The sequence below is a fragment of the Hypanus sabinus genome, chromosome 27, assembly GCF_030144855.1.
Source record: "Hypanus sabinus isolate sHypSab1 chromosome 27, sHypSab1.hap1, whole genome shotgun sequence".
NCBI classification, from domain to species: domain Eukaryota; kingdom Metazoa; phylum Chordata; class Chondrichthyes; order Myliobatiformes; family Dasyatidae; genus Hypanus; species Hypanus sabinus.
This window is the reverse complement of record NC_082732.1, coordinates 43847473-43862373: the sequence shown is the minus strand read 5'-3', so window position 1 is coordinate 43862373 and position 14901 is coordinate 43847473. Positions and strand designations below refer to the sequence as shown.

Genomic DNA, 14901 nt, shown 5'->3' with positions numbered 1-14901 from the left:
AATCTAATCTAATGGTGGCTAATGACTGCACCTGTACCCAGAGACCTGGATAAATGGTCTAGAGACATGAGTTCAAATCTCAATAGGGCAACTGGAGAAATTAAATTCAAGTTACTAAGTAAGTTTATAATAAAAAGCTTAGATGGTACCAGATCATACATTGTTCATCAGGGCATGCTTGATTTTGAGGCTGTTCAATGTTTCATTGCAAGTTAATTTGGACAATTATGTCTCCCTAACCTCTGCTGTCTCTCCCTTGGTTTACCAGGTCTCTGTCACTGCGAGAGATGACGTGCCATTCTTTGGCCCAACTCTTCCTGACCCAGCCGTCTTTAAAAAGGTAACTTGAATCTCTTGACTGCTTTGACCTGAAACTTCACAGTACACAATATGTTGTAACTAATCTGTACCTTTTATTTACAATTAACTCACTTTTTCCATGTTGGAGTCTAAAGTAAAGAACATAAATTTGTGTTCAGTACTGTGCAAAAGTCAGGTACGTCTACTGCCGCATTGAGGCTAGGGTGCCTAAGGCTTTTGCATAGCACTGAATTTGTCAACGTGGAGCGGAGAGAGTGAGTTCGTAATTCTGGCAGGAGCAAAAGATAAACACAAATAAGTCTGCAGTTGTTGGAAATTCAGATCAACACTCACAAAATGCTGAAGGAACTCAACAGGGCAGGCAGCACCTATGGAAATGAATAAACAATTGGTATTTTGGGCCAAGACCCTTCTGCAGGACTGAGACGGAAGGGGGAAGAAGCCAGAATTAAAAAGTTGGATGGAAAGAACCTAGCTGAAAGGTGATAGGTGGAGCCAGATCGCTGGGAAAGGTCATAGCCTGAAGAAGAAGGAATGTGACAGGAGAGGAGAGTGAACCATGGGAAAAAGGGAAAAAAGAGAAGGAGAGGTAACAGGCAGGTTAGAAGAGGTAAAAGGTCAGAGTGTGGATTGGGGTGGGGGGGAGAGTGCTTACCATCAGGTGGGGGGGGGACCAAGACAGAAATTAAGTGTTGCTCCTGCACTGTGAGCGTGGCCTGATCTGGGCACGGGAGGTCATGGACGAACATATCAAATAATAGGCATCCATCAGTCTTGTGAGACCATGGACGGTTTCCAGGGCGCAGGCCTGGGCAGGGTTGTATGGGAGACCCTTCCCCTCTCCACGACACCGACGTTGTCCAAGGGAAGGGCACTAGGACCCAAGCAGCTTGGCAGCGGTGTTGTCGCATGTCAAAACAGGACTGGGAATCGTAACTAAAGTGTTTGGCCACCAGGAAGCCCCACTTGTGATTGACAGTGCAAAAGATGTTGAGAATGGTGAGGCTGGGAGGGGTGTGGGAGTGCCAGGGGATTTTGCACAGTACTGTAAACATGACAGATTGGTGTATTGCCTATGTTAGCACACAGGGAAGCAAGGGAGATTGTACAAAGAGTGCGCAAGTGATTTAAAATTGAGAATAAGAGTGGAGGCTGACCAGAGTCGTAGAAAAGTACGGCATAGAGACAAGCCTTTGGCCCATCTTGTCCATGCCAAACCATTTAACCTACCTACTCGCATTGACCTGCACCAAGACCACAGCCCTCCATAACTCTACCATCCATGTACCTATCTGAACGTCTCTTAAACATTGAAATCGAGCTCGCATGCACCACTTGTACTGGCAGCTCATTCCACGCTCTCACCACCCTCTGAGTGAAGAAGTTCCCCCTCATGTTCCCATTAAACTTTTCACCTTTCACCCTTAACCCATGACCTCTGATTGTAGTGCCACCCAACCTCAGTGGAAAAAGCCTGCTTGTATTTATCCTATCTATACCCCTCATAATTTTGTACACCTCTATCAAATCTCCCCTCAATCTTCTATGTTACAAGGAATAAAGTCCTAACCTATTCAATCTTTCCTTATTACTCAGGTCCTCCAGACTTGGCAACATCCTTGTAGATTTTCTCTGTACTCTTTCAACCTAGTTTACATCTTTCCTGTGGGCAGGTGACAGAAATTGCACACAATGCTCCAAATTATGCTTCACCAACATCTTATACAACTTCAACATACATCTGCTTTTCTGTAAACTAGATCACAAAACAGAACATAGAACGTAGGCAAAGCCCGTGGTGAAAATCCCTGAAGGGGAATAATTATGTACAGTATATTTTATGAGGAAAATCAGATCATACTATTTGCATATGACCCACTCTCCTCTCCAATCAGATTCTGGCTTCTTCAGCCCTTTACCTTTTCCACCTATCACCTCTCAGCTTCTCACTTCATCCTCCCCCTCACCTGGTCTCACTTATCGCCTGTCAGTTTGTAATCCTTTCCTTCCCCCCAGCTGCTTATTCTGGCTTCCTTTCCGGTCCTAATGAAGGTTCTTGAACCAAAATGTTGACTCTATTTCTTTTCACAGACGCTGCCTGACCTGCTGAGCTCCTCCAGCATTTTGTGGGTTTTGCTTTGGATTTCCAGCATCTGCAGAATCTCTTGTGTTTATCAATTGCTTCTCTTTTAGCGTATTTGAGTTCCGGCTGCGTGGAGTTATATATTTATAATGCATGATGGTAACAAAAGGGGCATCATATGAGGAGTGTTTGACGGCTCTGGGCTTGTAGAACAAGGGCTGACCTCATTGAAACCTATTGAATGTTGAAAGGCCTAATCAGAGTAGGTGCGGAGAGGATGTTTCCTGTAGCGGGAGAGTCTAGGGCCAGGGGGAACAGCCTCAGAATAGAAAGATGGTCATTTAGGACAGAGTGGAAGGAGAATTTCTTTAGCCAGAGAGTGGTGAATCTTTGGAATTCATTGCCGTGGATGGCTGTGGAGGCCAAGTCATTGTATATATTTAAAGCAGAGTTCGATAGGTTGTTGATTAGTCAGGGTGTTAAAGGGAAATGGCAGGAGAAGGGGGTTGAGAGGGATAATAAATCAGTCATAATGGAATGACAGAGCAGACTCAAAGGGCTGAATGGCCTAATTCTGCACATATGTCTGATGGAGTTATATTTTCTCCATATTTTGCCAGGGTGCTGAGTTTCAAGACTTCTTGCTCACCAAGCTCATTAATGCAGAGTACGCATGCTACAAGGCAGAAAAGTTTGCCAAGTTGGAGGTAAGATATGAATTTTTCATAATCCCTTCAGCACATTACACACAACGTACACCCACCTTCTTCAGGAAAGTAACTGTGTTCGACCGCCAGACATAAAAAGTTACTCCCCCACCCCCCCAATCAATACCTCGTTGGATTCTAATGTTTTTCTTTTGGAAGTCAGGGAAGAAGCACAAAAAAATTAGCTTCACAATTGTTTTATTTATTCTTTATTCATTAAAAGAATAAAGACGATTGAAGACAGACAGTGATAGAGGTCTAAGTGAAGGGGGATAGAGGCCAAACGGGTGGCACTGCAATGCAGTCAGCTCTTTTATGCATATAGTTCAGTACAATTTCATTCAAATTTGCAGATAAGAGTCAGCCAGTCAGAAAGCCCTCATTTCAATAATGTAACGTCAGAGAAGCTTCCTGAGCTTTCCAGGATCAGGCGAATGGGGGAATACACTGAACAATCACATATATATATATATACTGTGATGATAGACAATTAATTGTCAAACTGCAAAGAAAATGACAAACTATCAGACCCATTAACCCACCCCACTACTACTACATCCACACTAGTCACTCCTCTCCACAGTCTCTCTACACCCTTCATCCCCTCTTCCACTGCCAATTTACTCTGCACATTGCACTTTCTAGGATGGCTTTGATATTTATTGTGCTTTTTATGCTGTATTTTGATCCAGAGTAACAATCATTGAGTTCTCCTTTACACTCGTTTGCTGAAGAATGACAATGAACAATCCTGAATCTTCAGACGCAAGAGTTGGGCGTATGAGTTAGAGAGCAAAGAAATTTATTGGACCTCAGTTGTTCTCTTATTTTACATTATCAGTTGAAGTTTAAAAAATAAATCATCTGCCCTTCTGTAATGGTAGATAATGCTTTGATAATTTTTAAATGACAACACTGGGTAGAGACGATATGCGCTGAAGGCTGAAGATCTGTCTGAGTGGGTTGATGGGTGGGAGGGAAGAAGGGTCTTGTTGTAGGGAGGGTTGATCTGTGGGCAAGCTATGTTGGCACTGGAACGTGTGGCAACGCTTGCGGGCTGCCCCCAGCACCTCCTGAAGTTTTGGTGTCAGTGTGATAAATAAGTGAATCTGAACCTGGTCTGATTGGCAGGCCCTGGGGTAAGAGCAGAAAGTGGAGCAGGGTGGATAGATCTTTCAAACACACGACATTGAATGGCCAACTGGGGCAAAACTGGAGGAACGGAGAGCATGGGAGTGGTCATGGGAGGCAGAGTGAAAAGATCAGAGAGGTTTTGTCACTGAAACGATTGTGACAGAAAGTACATCCAGCTGAGCTAATCCAGAGATGAAAATCAGCCTGCCGGCCAGCCGGCTTAGAAGCTGAGCTGTGAAGTACATTTCATGAGGGTCTGAGCCACAGTGAACACAATCAGGTTTATTTATCTCATGTACATCGAGACATACAGTGAAATGTGTCTTTTGTGTTAATGACCAACAAGTGGTTGTTGTGATGTGAGGTGAAGAGCCCGTCTTACTGTGCCAGGAGACGTTCAATGGTCTTATTCAAGATTGGTTAATGTCATTTCCAGTGCAGCAGAGTGTAAAGAAGAACAAAATAATTGTTATTTTACATAAAAACCACAGAAAGATAAAGAACACAATAATAATAAGAACCACAATGAATATAAATCTATGAATAGTTAATATACATAGATCGATTGTATGTCCATGGAATGACACTAGGCACGGGAGTGTCTGTACAGTGGCATAATGCTAAGCACAACACTTCACAGTCGAGATGACCCAGGTTCAATTCCCACCGCTGCCTGTAGGGAGTTTGTACGTTCTCCCCATGACTGTGTGGGTTTCCTCCGGGTGCTCCGGTTTCCTCCCACAGTCCAAAGATGTACCAGTTGAAAAGTAAATTGGTTATTGTACATTGCCCCGTGATTAGACTTGGATTAAATAGGTGATTGTTGGGCGGCATGTCTTGAAAGGCCAGAAGGGCTATTCCACACTGTACCCCAATAAATAAATAATAAGGTGACAGGAAATGATAAAGTAGTGGTGGTTGAGGGTGTGGAGGGGTGGGTTAGTGAGTGGAGGTGTTGATCAGCCTCACTGCTTGCGGAGAGTAACTGTTTTTGAGTATGACTTCACATGCTAGAGCAGTCATGTCCGTGTTTCACCCAGGTAGGGGGCCTGCCAGTTTAGCCTGCCTGTTGAGGTGGTGTACCAGCATGTGGCCACCGTCAGATGCAAATGGCTACTTAGAGTCACCGGTGAACAGTGGTGGCCCATTGTATCCAATAATAACAGGAAACCCGTGTGGATATGGACACTACAGAGCCTCCCTGATGAGAGTGGGACAAACAGTCCGCGAGCAGGGTAGGTGAGATCCTTCATGATGTAACTGGCCTTTTTCCAGCACCTTTCCCTGCATATTCTTGATGGAGGGTAGAGTGGTGCCAGAGATACGTTGGGCAGTTTTGACCACCCGTTGCCAAGCCTTCCTGTCCGCCGCAGTGCAGTTTCCGTACCGAGCAGTGATGCAGCTGGTCAGGATGCTCTCCACTGCACATCTGTAGAGTGACTTGAGGACAGATGTGCATGGTCCACTTCTCTTCAGCCAGGATAGAAGTTGTCCTTGAGCTTGGTGGTACGTGTTTCCAAGATTTGTATCTTCTGCCCGCTGGAAGTGGTGAGAAGGTAGAGTGCCCGTTAAGTATTCCCAAGATGTGTGACGGACTTGCTTGAACACACACCAAGGTATCTGTGTAGTTTAGGGAGAATCCCACTGGGTAATGCAGAACGGTTAGCATCACCTGTGCAGAATGCAGACAGATTGCAGCTCAGTTTAACCCTTTTATTTGCTCCCTTACCTCTGTGTGGTGCGGGTGATGAAGGAACGGACAAGGACAGCCCTGCTGGAGACCCTCTATGAAGAGCTGCATGTAAACAGCCAGGCCATGATGGGGCTGCTCAACGAGGACGAGAAGATTGAGAATGGAGGAAGTGGAGGAGGAGGATTTTTTGAATCTTTTAAGGTAACATTATCTTTCATCCACTGAATTTCATTATATCATCTTTCAGTTCATTTGGTTGACCCCAAGAAATAATTGATTTAACTAAATTTACAGTGAATGATTTTCCTCTAATTAGCTGATAGCAGGGTTGTCCGTTCTATCCAACAATGACAGTGAAGCCTGCGGGAGGGTTTTTAAAGTGGAAAAACCATTCATTGGGGCAGTTCCACGCTCTCAACCCGGGTCCTGTGTGTGAGTAGTCATCAGAAACTGGGGTCTTCCTTGGTTGCAGTGGATAACCGTGACTACTTCTGTGTCTTATCATGCCCTTGGCTCTCCACCGAGCGTCGCAAAACCACCTTCTGGGTCATTGTATCTCACAGTAGATCTCGTCTGCCCCATCAGCCAGAGCTGACTTTGCATGCTAGGACAAGCATGTCCCTATCTCACCAGGGGGTGAGACCCGTTGGCCACCCGCACCTGGTTTAGCTTGCTTGTTGAAGCAGTGTAATGCACACAGCTACTTGGAGCCACAGGTGAGAGCTGAGTGTCCGGTGGGGACCAAAGGTGAGTGAGCTGCCCCAGAATGGACACAAAAGCCTCTCCACTAGAGGTGCTACCCCTCCCTGGACACCCCATACACCCCAATGATGCCTTAAGTTTGATGTGGTCTCAAGTGCTCATTAATTACATTGATGGAGCTGCTAAACGCTGGAGCACATTACAAACGTGATTCTGTAAGTTAACATATCTCCATGGAAACATTTCACTGATTAACTCCCCTGGTTAAACATTGTCAGAAGTGAAAATCCCATGTCCTGACTTCAGTACAATGGTGTTCTGAGGAAATGAATGCCTGGGATACTCTTTATTCCTTGGCCATAACTTTATTGGAATAACGTCAGCGGAAACATCCATAAACCTTCACTCCATCCACAAAAAAGTGCGATTTCCCGGGGGCAACCATTTTACTTCCTATCCTCATTCCCTTTCTGACATGTCAGTTCACAGCCTCCTCTTCTGCCACCATGAGGCCATGCTCAGGGTTGAGGTTGTGAATACACCTCATATTCCATCTAGGTAGCCGTAACTTGATGGCATGAACATCACTTTCTCCAACTTCTGGTATTTCCCCCTCCACCCTTCCGTCTTCTTTATTTTCTTATACCCTTACCTCTTTTCCTCACCTGCCCATCACCTCCCACTGGTGCCCCCCCCCCCTTCCCTTTCTCCCAGGGTCCACTCTCCTCTCCTATCAGATTCCTTCCTCTCCAGCCCTTTACCTCTCCCACCTATCACCTCCCAGCTTCTTATTTCATCCCCTTCCCCACCCACCTGGCTTCACCAATCACCTACTGGCTTGCACTCTTTCCCTTCCCCCCACCTGTTTATTCTGATGTCTTTTCCCTTCCTTTTCAGTCCTGATGAACGGTCTCAGCCCAAAATGTAGACTTCCATAGATGCTGCCTGACCTGCTGAGTTCCTCCAGCATTGTGTGTGTGTGTGTGTGTGTGTGTTGCTCTGGATTTCCAGCATCTGCAGGATCTCTTGCGTTTGTCCATAAAGCACCTTTTAGTGTAACGGCCAGCACTGCTTGTAATCATTACAATGAGATTCCATCAGGGATCTGCAGTGGACAAGGACTGCCTGTTAGTATTCCAGTTCTGTCGATCGGTATGCCCATCACTTCTGCCGACTTACAGACTAGATTCGTTTGCCAAATCTACCTTGCAACCTACAGTGAAATGTGTCAAATCACGTCAGCAAGGGTAATGCTGGGGGAAGGCTGTAGGTGTTACCTCACTTTTGGCACCAACATAGCATGCCCACATCTCACTATCCCTAACCGATGCATTTTGGAAATGCGGGAGGAAACCTATGCGGTCATGGGGAGAATGTGCAAACTCCTTACAGACGCTAGTGGGAATTGAACCCTGATCTTACAGCCACTGCTGACTGCTACACAAGCCTGCCACCCACGTATGGCTCATTTGCTTAGGGCGCTAGGGTAGCATAGCGGTTAGCGAGGTGTTATCACAGCTTGGGGCATCAGAGTTCCGGGTTTAATCCTGACAAGGTCTGTGAAGAGTTTGTACGTTCTCTCCGTGACTGTGTAAGTTTCCTCCGGGTGCTCTGGTTTCCTCCCACATTCCAAAGATGCATGGATTAGTAGGTTAATTGCCCTGTCATTAGGCTGGGGTTAAATTGGTGGGTTGCTGGATGGTGTGGTTTGTTGGGCCCAAAGGACCTGTTCTGTGCTGTATCTCTAAGTAAATGTAATCTCTGCATTGACTGTGGATCCAGGAAAATCCTTCATTACCTGGGCTTTCCACTTCCATAAGCTTTTAAAGTGAAAATGAAAAGGAAGTGATTAATATTACAGAATAACAGCTCTTCATTGTTATTATAAACTTGCTAATTTAATCAGAATAATATCATCAAAATGAAACAATCTACTTCTGGTTTGCTTGTTTCCTTTGCTCCCCAAATTCTGTCACCCTCCCCAACGACTTCCACTTCCCTCCTCCTCTCCTCTGTTCCTGCTTTTGAAATATTTGCTCAGCAGATCTATCTCTTTCTCATGCAGTAATTTTAAAAATATTGTCCACCAGGAGAAAAGGTCCCCTTGTGGCTTGACACCAGCCTGTATTCTCTTTAGAAACTGTCTACAATTTTGGTGTATGGAGAGAATTTCCTGTCCTGGGTCAGGTGAATTGCGTTCCCTTGTGACACGGTGAGATTCTCACTGTCAGAAACAGAGAGATTGTTCTTCATCCAACCAGAAAGTTTGATGGCGGGCATCAAGAGATGTCCAAAGCCTGATAACAGCAGCAGCGTTAAACCCCTCCATGTTGTCTGACGGTTGAAGTGTGGTCTCAACAAAGACAGTAGTACAGCAGTTAGCACAACTTTATTACAGCTTGGGGCATTGGAGTTCGGAGTTCAATTCTGTAAGAAGTTTGCACATCCTTCCCGTGAGCATGTGGGTTTCACAGTAGGTTAATTTGTCATTGTAAATTATCCTGTGATTATGTTAGTGTTGAATTGGTGGTTTGCTGGGCATTGCAGCTCATTGGGCCAGAGGTCCTGTTCCACGCAGTATCTCTAAATAGAATGAAATAGAGGAAGAAGCTATTCCTGAAGTGCCACGCGTTGTCTTCAGGCTCCCATACCACCTGCCTGATGGTGGCAATGAGAAGAGGGCATGTCTTGGATGACGGGGGTCCTTAATAATGGATGCTGTCTTAATGCTGGTCTGTGCTGTTGGAACTACTTATAAGCGACAGGACGAGGAGACCACTGGTCAGGTTACACTGCAGTAACTGGCTACAAGCAACGGGTTGTGTAGACTTGTGCAGGTTTACCAAAGAATAGTCAGCTGCCCAGGAGGCTGATCAAGAAGGTTCAGTCACTTAGCATTCAGGATTAGACATTGGCTTTGTAAATTGTAGTAAATTGGATTAGACATTGGCTTTGTGGGATGCGCCAGAGAGTGGAAGCAGAGGGTTTCCTCTCTTGACTGGAGACCTGTGACTAATGGTGTGCCATAGAGATCGTTGCTGGGTCCATTGCTGTTTGTTTTCTATGTCAGTGATGTGGATGATAATGTGGTTAACTGGATCAGCAACTTTGCAAATGACACCAAGATTGGGAGTGTAGTGGACAGTAAGGAAGACTACCAGAGCTTGCAGGAGGATCTGTATCAGCTGGGAAAGTGGGTTGAAAAATGGCAGATGGAATTTAATGCAGACAAGTTCAAGGTTTTGCACTTTGGGAGGACCAACCAGGGTAGGTCTTACACAGTGAACGATAGAACGCTGAATAATGTGATAGAACAAAGGGATTTGGGAATACAGGTCCATAATTCATTGAAAGTTGTGTCACAGGTAGATAGAGTTGTAAGAAAGCTTTTTGGCACGTTGGCCTTCATAAGTCAAGGTATTTGGTACAGGAGGTGGGATGTTATGTAAAAGTTGTATAAGACATTGATGGGGCCTAATTTGAAGTATTGTGTGTAGCTTCGGTCACCTACCTACAGGAAAGATGTAAACAAGGTTCAAAGAGTACAGAGAAAATTTCCGAGGATGTTGCTGGGTTTGAAGGACCTGAGTTATAAGGAAAGATGGAATAGGTTTGGACTGTACTCTTTAGAATGTAGAAGATTGAGGGGAGATTTGATAAAGGTATATAAAACTATGAGTGGTATAGATAGGGTAAATGCAAGCAGGCTTTTTCCACTGAGGTTGGTGGGACTACATCTAGAGGTCATGGGTTAAGGGTGAAAGGTGAGAAGTTTAAGGGGAACAAGAGGGGAAACTTCTTCACTCAGAGAGTCATGAGAGTGTGGAATGAGATGCCAGCACAAATGGTGCATGTGAGCTTGATTTCCACGTTTAAGAGAAGTTTGGATATGTAGGTGGATGGTTGGGGCATAGATGGCTATGGTCCTGGTGCAGGTCGATGAGAGTTGGCTGTTTAAATGATTTTTGCATGGGCTAGATGGGCCAAAGGGCCTTTTTCTGTGCTGTATTTCTCGATGACTCTGTATCTCTAATGCAGCAGAGTTGTAGCCTCACCTGTGGATATGAACTCCCCACTTGTTCTTCTCTCCCCTCCAGTGAACAGAGAGCATGTGGGGAAGCTTCTGTCCAGGGGGAGGCAACTCAGGAAAGTTAAAATCAGGGAGCAGGATGAAACCTGTGTTGGAAGTCATCACATTAATGGGAAAATGGCAGTCAAAAACACTTCCTGTATCGTGTTGTGTCCTTCTTCAAAGGTTTGTCCGTTGTTTTGGAGCTCATGAGATCAGTCAGTGCACCTGACGCAGCTGGACTAACTCTGAGAGCACAAAGCAACATCGGCTAAACTCAGGCTTCCAAACTCGAAAACGAAAGAGCATGACCACCATTTAACGTCACAATCCGAATCCGCTGTGACCTCACTGGCTTGTTTTGCAGCAGCAGTACACTGCAATACATGATAATTAAAACGATAAATTGACTGTAAGTTAACAAAATCAGCACAGGAACCTAAAGCAGATAATGGACTGCCTTCTTACAATGGTATTGATGACTGCCTCCTCAAAATCTTCTTTTTCATTGTAACATTCAAGATGATTATCAATACCTTCAAATTCTCAACTTTTTGAAGCTGTGAAATAGTTTAATTTTCCTTCTGGCATTTCAAAGCCTGAATGCTTGAAACTACAGTGAGCAAAACGGTTCCGAATTGCCTTACTGCTTATTTCTTGCTATCAGTGACAAAAATCATTGCTTTCTGGACACAACTGACACGCAACTGATGCTATTTAAAAACTTTTCACTCTAAACATGGTGTAATGTCTAACGATCACTGAAGTACACGCGACTGAAATTCGTTAGGAACTGCTCAGCAACAGTCTCCCGCCCCAGTTAAGCAGCATTATGTCCCAAATGAACAAAGCAAATCCTGGCTATTCTCCTTTGTTTTTATTCTTTAAGAGTTGGTCCAAATAAGTGACTGCCCCAATTTACCAATGACACAATTAACTGGAGTCCATTGTATTAAATAAGTTGTGCAAAAAGAGAGCAAAAAAAATTAGTGAGGTAGTGTACATGAGATCTGAATCTGAGTGTATATGAAATCTGAATCTGAGTGTATATGAAATCTGAATCTGAGTGTACATGAAATCTGAATCTGAGTGTACATGAAATCTGAATCTGAGTGTACATGAGATCTGAATCTGAGTGTATATGAAATCTGAATCTGAGTGTATATGAGATCTGAATCTGAGTGTACATGAAATCTGAATCTGAGTGTATATGAGATCTGAATCTGAGTGTACATGAAATCTGAATCTGAGTGTACATGAAATCTGAATCTGAGTGTACATGAAATCTGAATCTGAGTGTATATGAAATCTGAATCTGAGTGTATATGAAATCTGAATCTGAGTGTACATGAAATCTGAATCTGAGTGTATATGAGATCTGAATCTGAGTGTACATGAAATCTGAATCTGAGTGTACATGAAATCTGAATCTGAGTGTACATGAAATCTGAATCTGAGTGTACATGAAATCTGAATCTGAGTGTATATGAAATCTGAATCTGAGTGTACATGAAATCTGAATCTGAGTGTACATGAAATCTGAATCTGAGTGTATATGAGATCTGAATCTGAGTGTACATGAAATCTGAATCTGAGTGTACATGAAATCTGAATCTGAGTGTATATGAGATCTGAATCTGAGTGTACATGAGATCTGAATCTGAGTGTATATGAAATCTGAATCTGAGTGTACATGAAATCTGAATCTGAGTGTATATGAGATCTGAATCTGAGTGTACATGAAATCTGAATCTGAGTGTATATGAGATCTGAATTCAGAAATTTGATAGCAGAGGGGAAGAAACTGTTCCTTGAGGGAGTGTGTGTCTTCAGACTTCTGTACCACCTCCTTGATGGTAGCAATGAGAAGAGGGTGTGTCCTGGGTGATGGGGTCCTTAATGATAGATCCTGCCTTTTTGTGGCATTGCTTTTTGAAGATGTACTTGATGCTGGGGAGATGTGAAACTCTTGTTGCATCTATTGTTCCTGTCTATGCTGTTTGCTGGTCTTGTTGATGTGTCCATGTCCGGGGGTATCCTGTAGTAGTATTATGGGGATATCCTGTGACATCCCAGGGGTATCCTGTGGTGGTATCCTGTGCACATTGTGCCCATGTCTGGGAGTATCCTGTGGTGGTTTCCATAACTGATTAGGAATCCTTGAGTGGGGGGGCAGGAGACACGCGAGGCAAACAGTGGGGGTTATTCATAGGAAGAGTAACCAACAGCAGCACAAGATGAGGAACTGCTGGGGACTGTTCTGGCAGAAACGTGGCTCCAGGGCGACATCCGTACACCATCAATGTACAGGACATGACACTCAGGGACGAGCTATATAATATCTGTTGTATTTTTTGTAACCGTATGTTTTTTCTGTTAGCATAATTGTATGTGCTATATGTGCTGGTGCTCAGTGTGGCTGTATGTTACATTGTGTGTCACTCTATGTGCTTGTGCTGAGTGTGACTGTATGTTACATTGTATGTCACTATATGTGCGTGTGCTGAGTGTGACTGTATGTTACATTGTATGTCACTCTATGTGCTTGTGCTGAGTGTGACTGTATGTTATGTTGTGTGTCACTCTGTGCTTGTGCTGAGTGTGACTGTATGTTACGTTGTGTGTCACTCTATGTGCTTGCGCTGAGTGTGACTGTGTTATGTTGTGTGTCACTCTAAGTGCTTGTGCTGAGTGTGACTGTATGTTATGTTGTGTGTCACTGTGCTTGTGCTGAGTGTGACTGTATGTTATGTTGTGTGTCACTCTGTGCTTGTGCTGAGTGTGACTGTATGTTATGTTGTGTGTCACTCTGTGCTTGTGCTGAGTGTGACTGTATGTAATGTTGTGTGTCATTCTGTGCTTGTGCTAAGTGTGACTGTATGTTATGTTGTGTGTCACTCTAAGTGCTTGTGCTGAATGTGACTGTATGTTACATTGTATGTCCCTATATGTGCTTGTGTTGAGTGTGACTGTATGTTGTGTGTCACTCTATGTGCTTGTGCTGAGTGTGACTGTATGTTATGTTGTGTGTCACTCTATGTGCTTGTGTTGAGTGTGACTGTATGTTCCTTTGTATGTCACTCTAAGTGCTTGTGCTGAGTGTGACTGTATGTTATGTTGTGTGGCACTCTGTGCTTGTGCTGAGTGTGACTGTATGTTACGTTGTGTGTCACTCTATGTGCTTGTGCTGAGTGTGACTGTGTGTTACGTTGTATGTCACTCTGTGCTTGTGCTGAGTGTGACTGTGTTACATTGTATGTCGCTATATCTGCTTGTGTTGAGTGTGACTGTATGTTACATTGTATGTCACTATATGTGCTTGTACTGAGTGTGACTGTATGTTCCATTGTGTGTCACTCTATATGCTTGTGCTGAGTGTGACTATGTTATGTGTCACTATATGTGCTTGTGCTGAGTGTGACTATGTTACATTGTATGTCACTATATGTGCTTGTGCTGAGTGTGACTGTATGTTCCATTGTGTGTCACTCTATGTGCTTTTGTTGTGTGTGACTGTATGTTACATTGTGTGTCACTATATGTGCTTGTGCTGAGTGTGACTGTGTTACATTGTATGTCACTCTATGTGCTTGTGCTGAGTGACTGTTACATTGTATGTCACTCTATGTGCTTGTGCTGAGTGTGACTATGTTACATTGTATGTAACTCTATGTGCTTGTGATGAGTGTGACTGTATGTTACATTGTGTGTCACTCTATGTGCTTGTGTTGAGTGTGACTGTATGTTACATTGTATGTCACTATATGTGCTTGTGCTGAGTGTGACTGTATGTTACATTGTATGTAACACTATGTGCTTGTAATGAGTGTGACTGTATGTTACTTTGTGTGTCACTATATGTGCTTGTGCTGAGTGTGACTGTATGTTCCATTGTGTGTCCCTATATGTGCTTGTGCTGAGTGTGACTGTATGTTACATTGTATGTCATTATATGTGCTTGTGCTGAGTGTGACTGTATGTTCCATTGTGTGTCACTCTGTGTTTGTGCCGAGTGTGACTGTATGTTACGTTGTGTGTCACTCTATGTGCTTATGCTGAGTGTGACTGTATGTTCCATTGTGTGTCACTCTATATGCTTGTGCTGAGTGCGACTGTTATGTTATGTGTCACACTATGTGCTTGTGTTGTGTGTGACTGTATGTTACATTGTATGTAACTCTATGTGCTTGTG

General features: G+C 43.9%; 1 protein-coding gene across 23 annotated transcripts in view; it reads left to right on the top strand.

Annotated features, from left to right (window-relative positions):
• rap1gapa (RAP1 GTPase activating protein a) overlaps positions 1-14901 on the top strand; it is a 448318-nt gene that overhangs the window by 368418 nt on the left and 64999 nt on the right. For all 23 annotated transcript variants that reach the window (XM_059952366.1, XM_059952382.1, XM_059952368.1 and 20 more), the window contains 3 exons: positions 269-340; positions 3025-3111; positions 5999-6139. In XM_059952366.1, coding sequence (XP_059808349.1) covers positions 269-340; positions 3025-3111; positions 5999-6139 — 300 coding nt within the window. The remainder of the gene's footprint in view (positions 1-268; positions 341-3024; positions 3112-5998; positions 6140-14901) is intronic.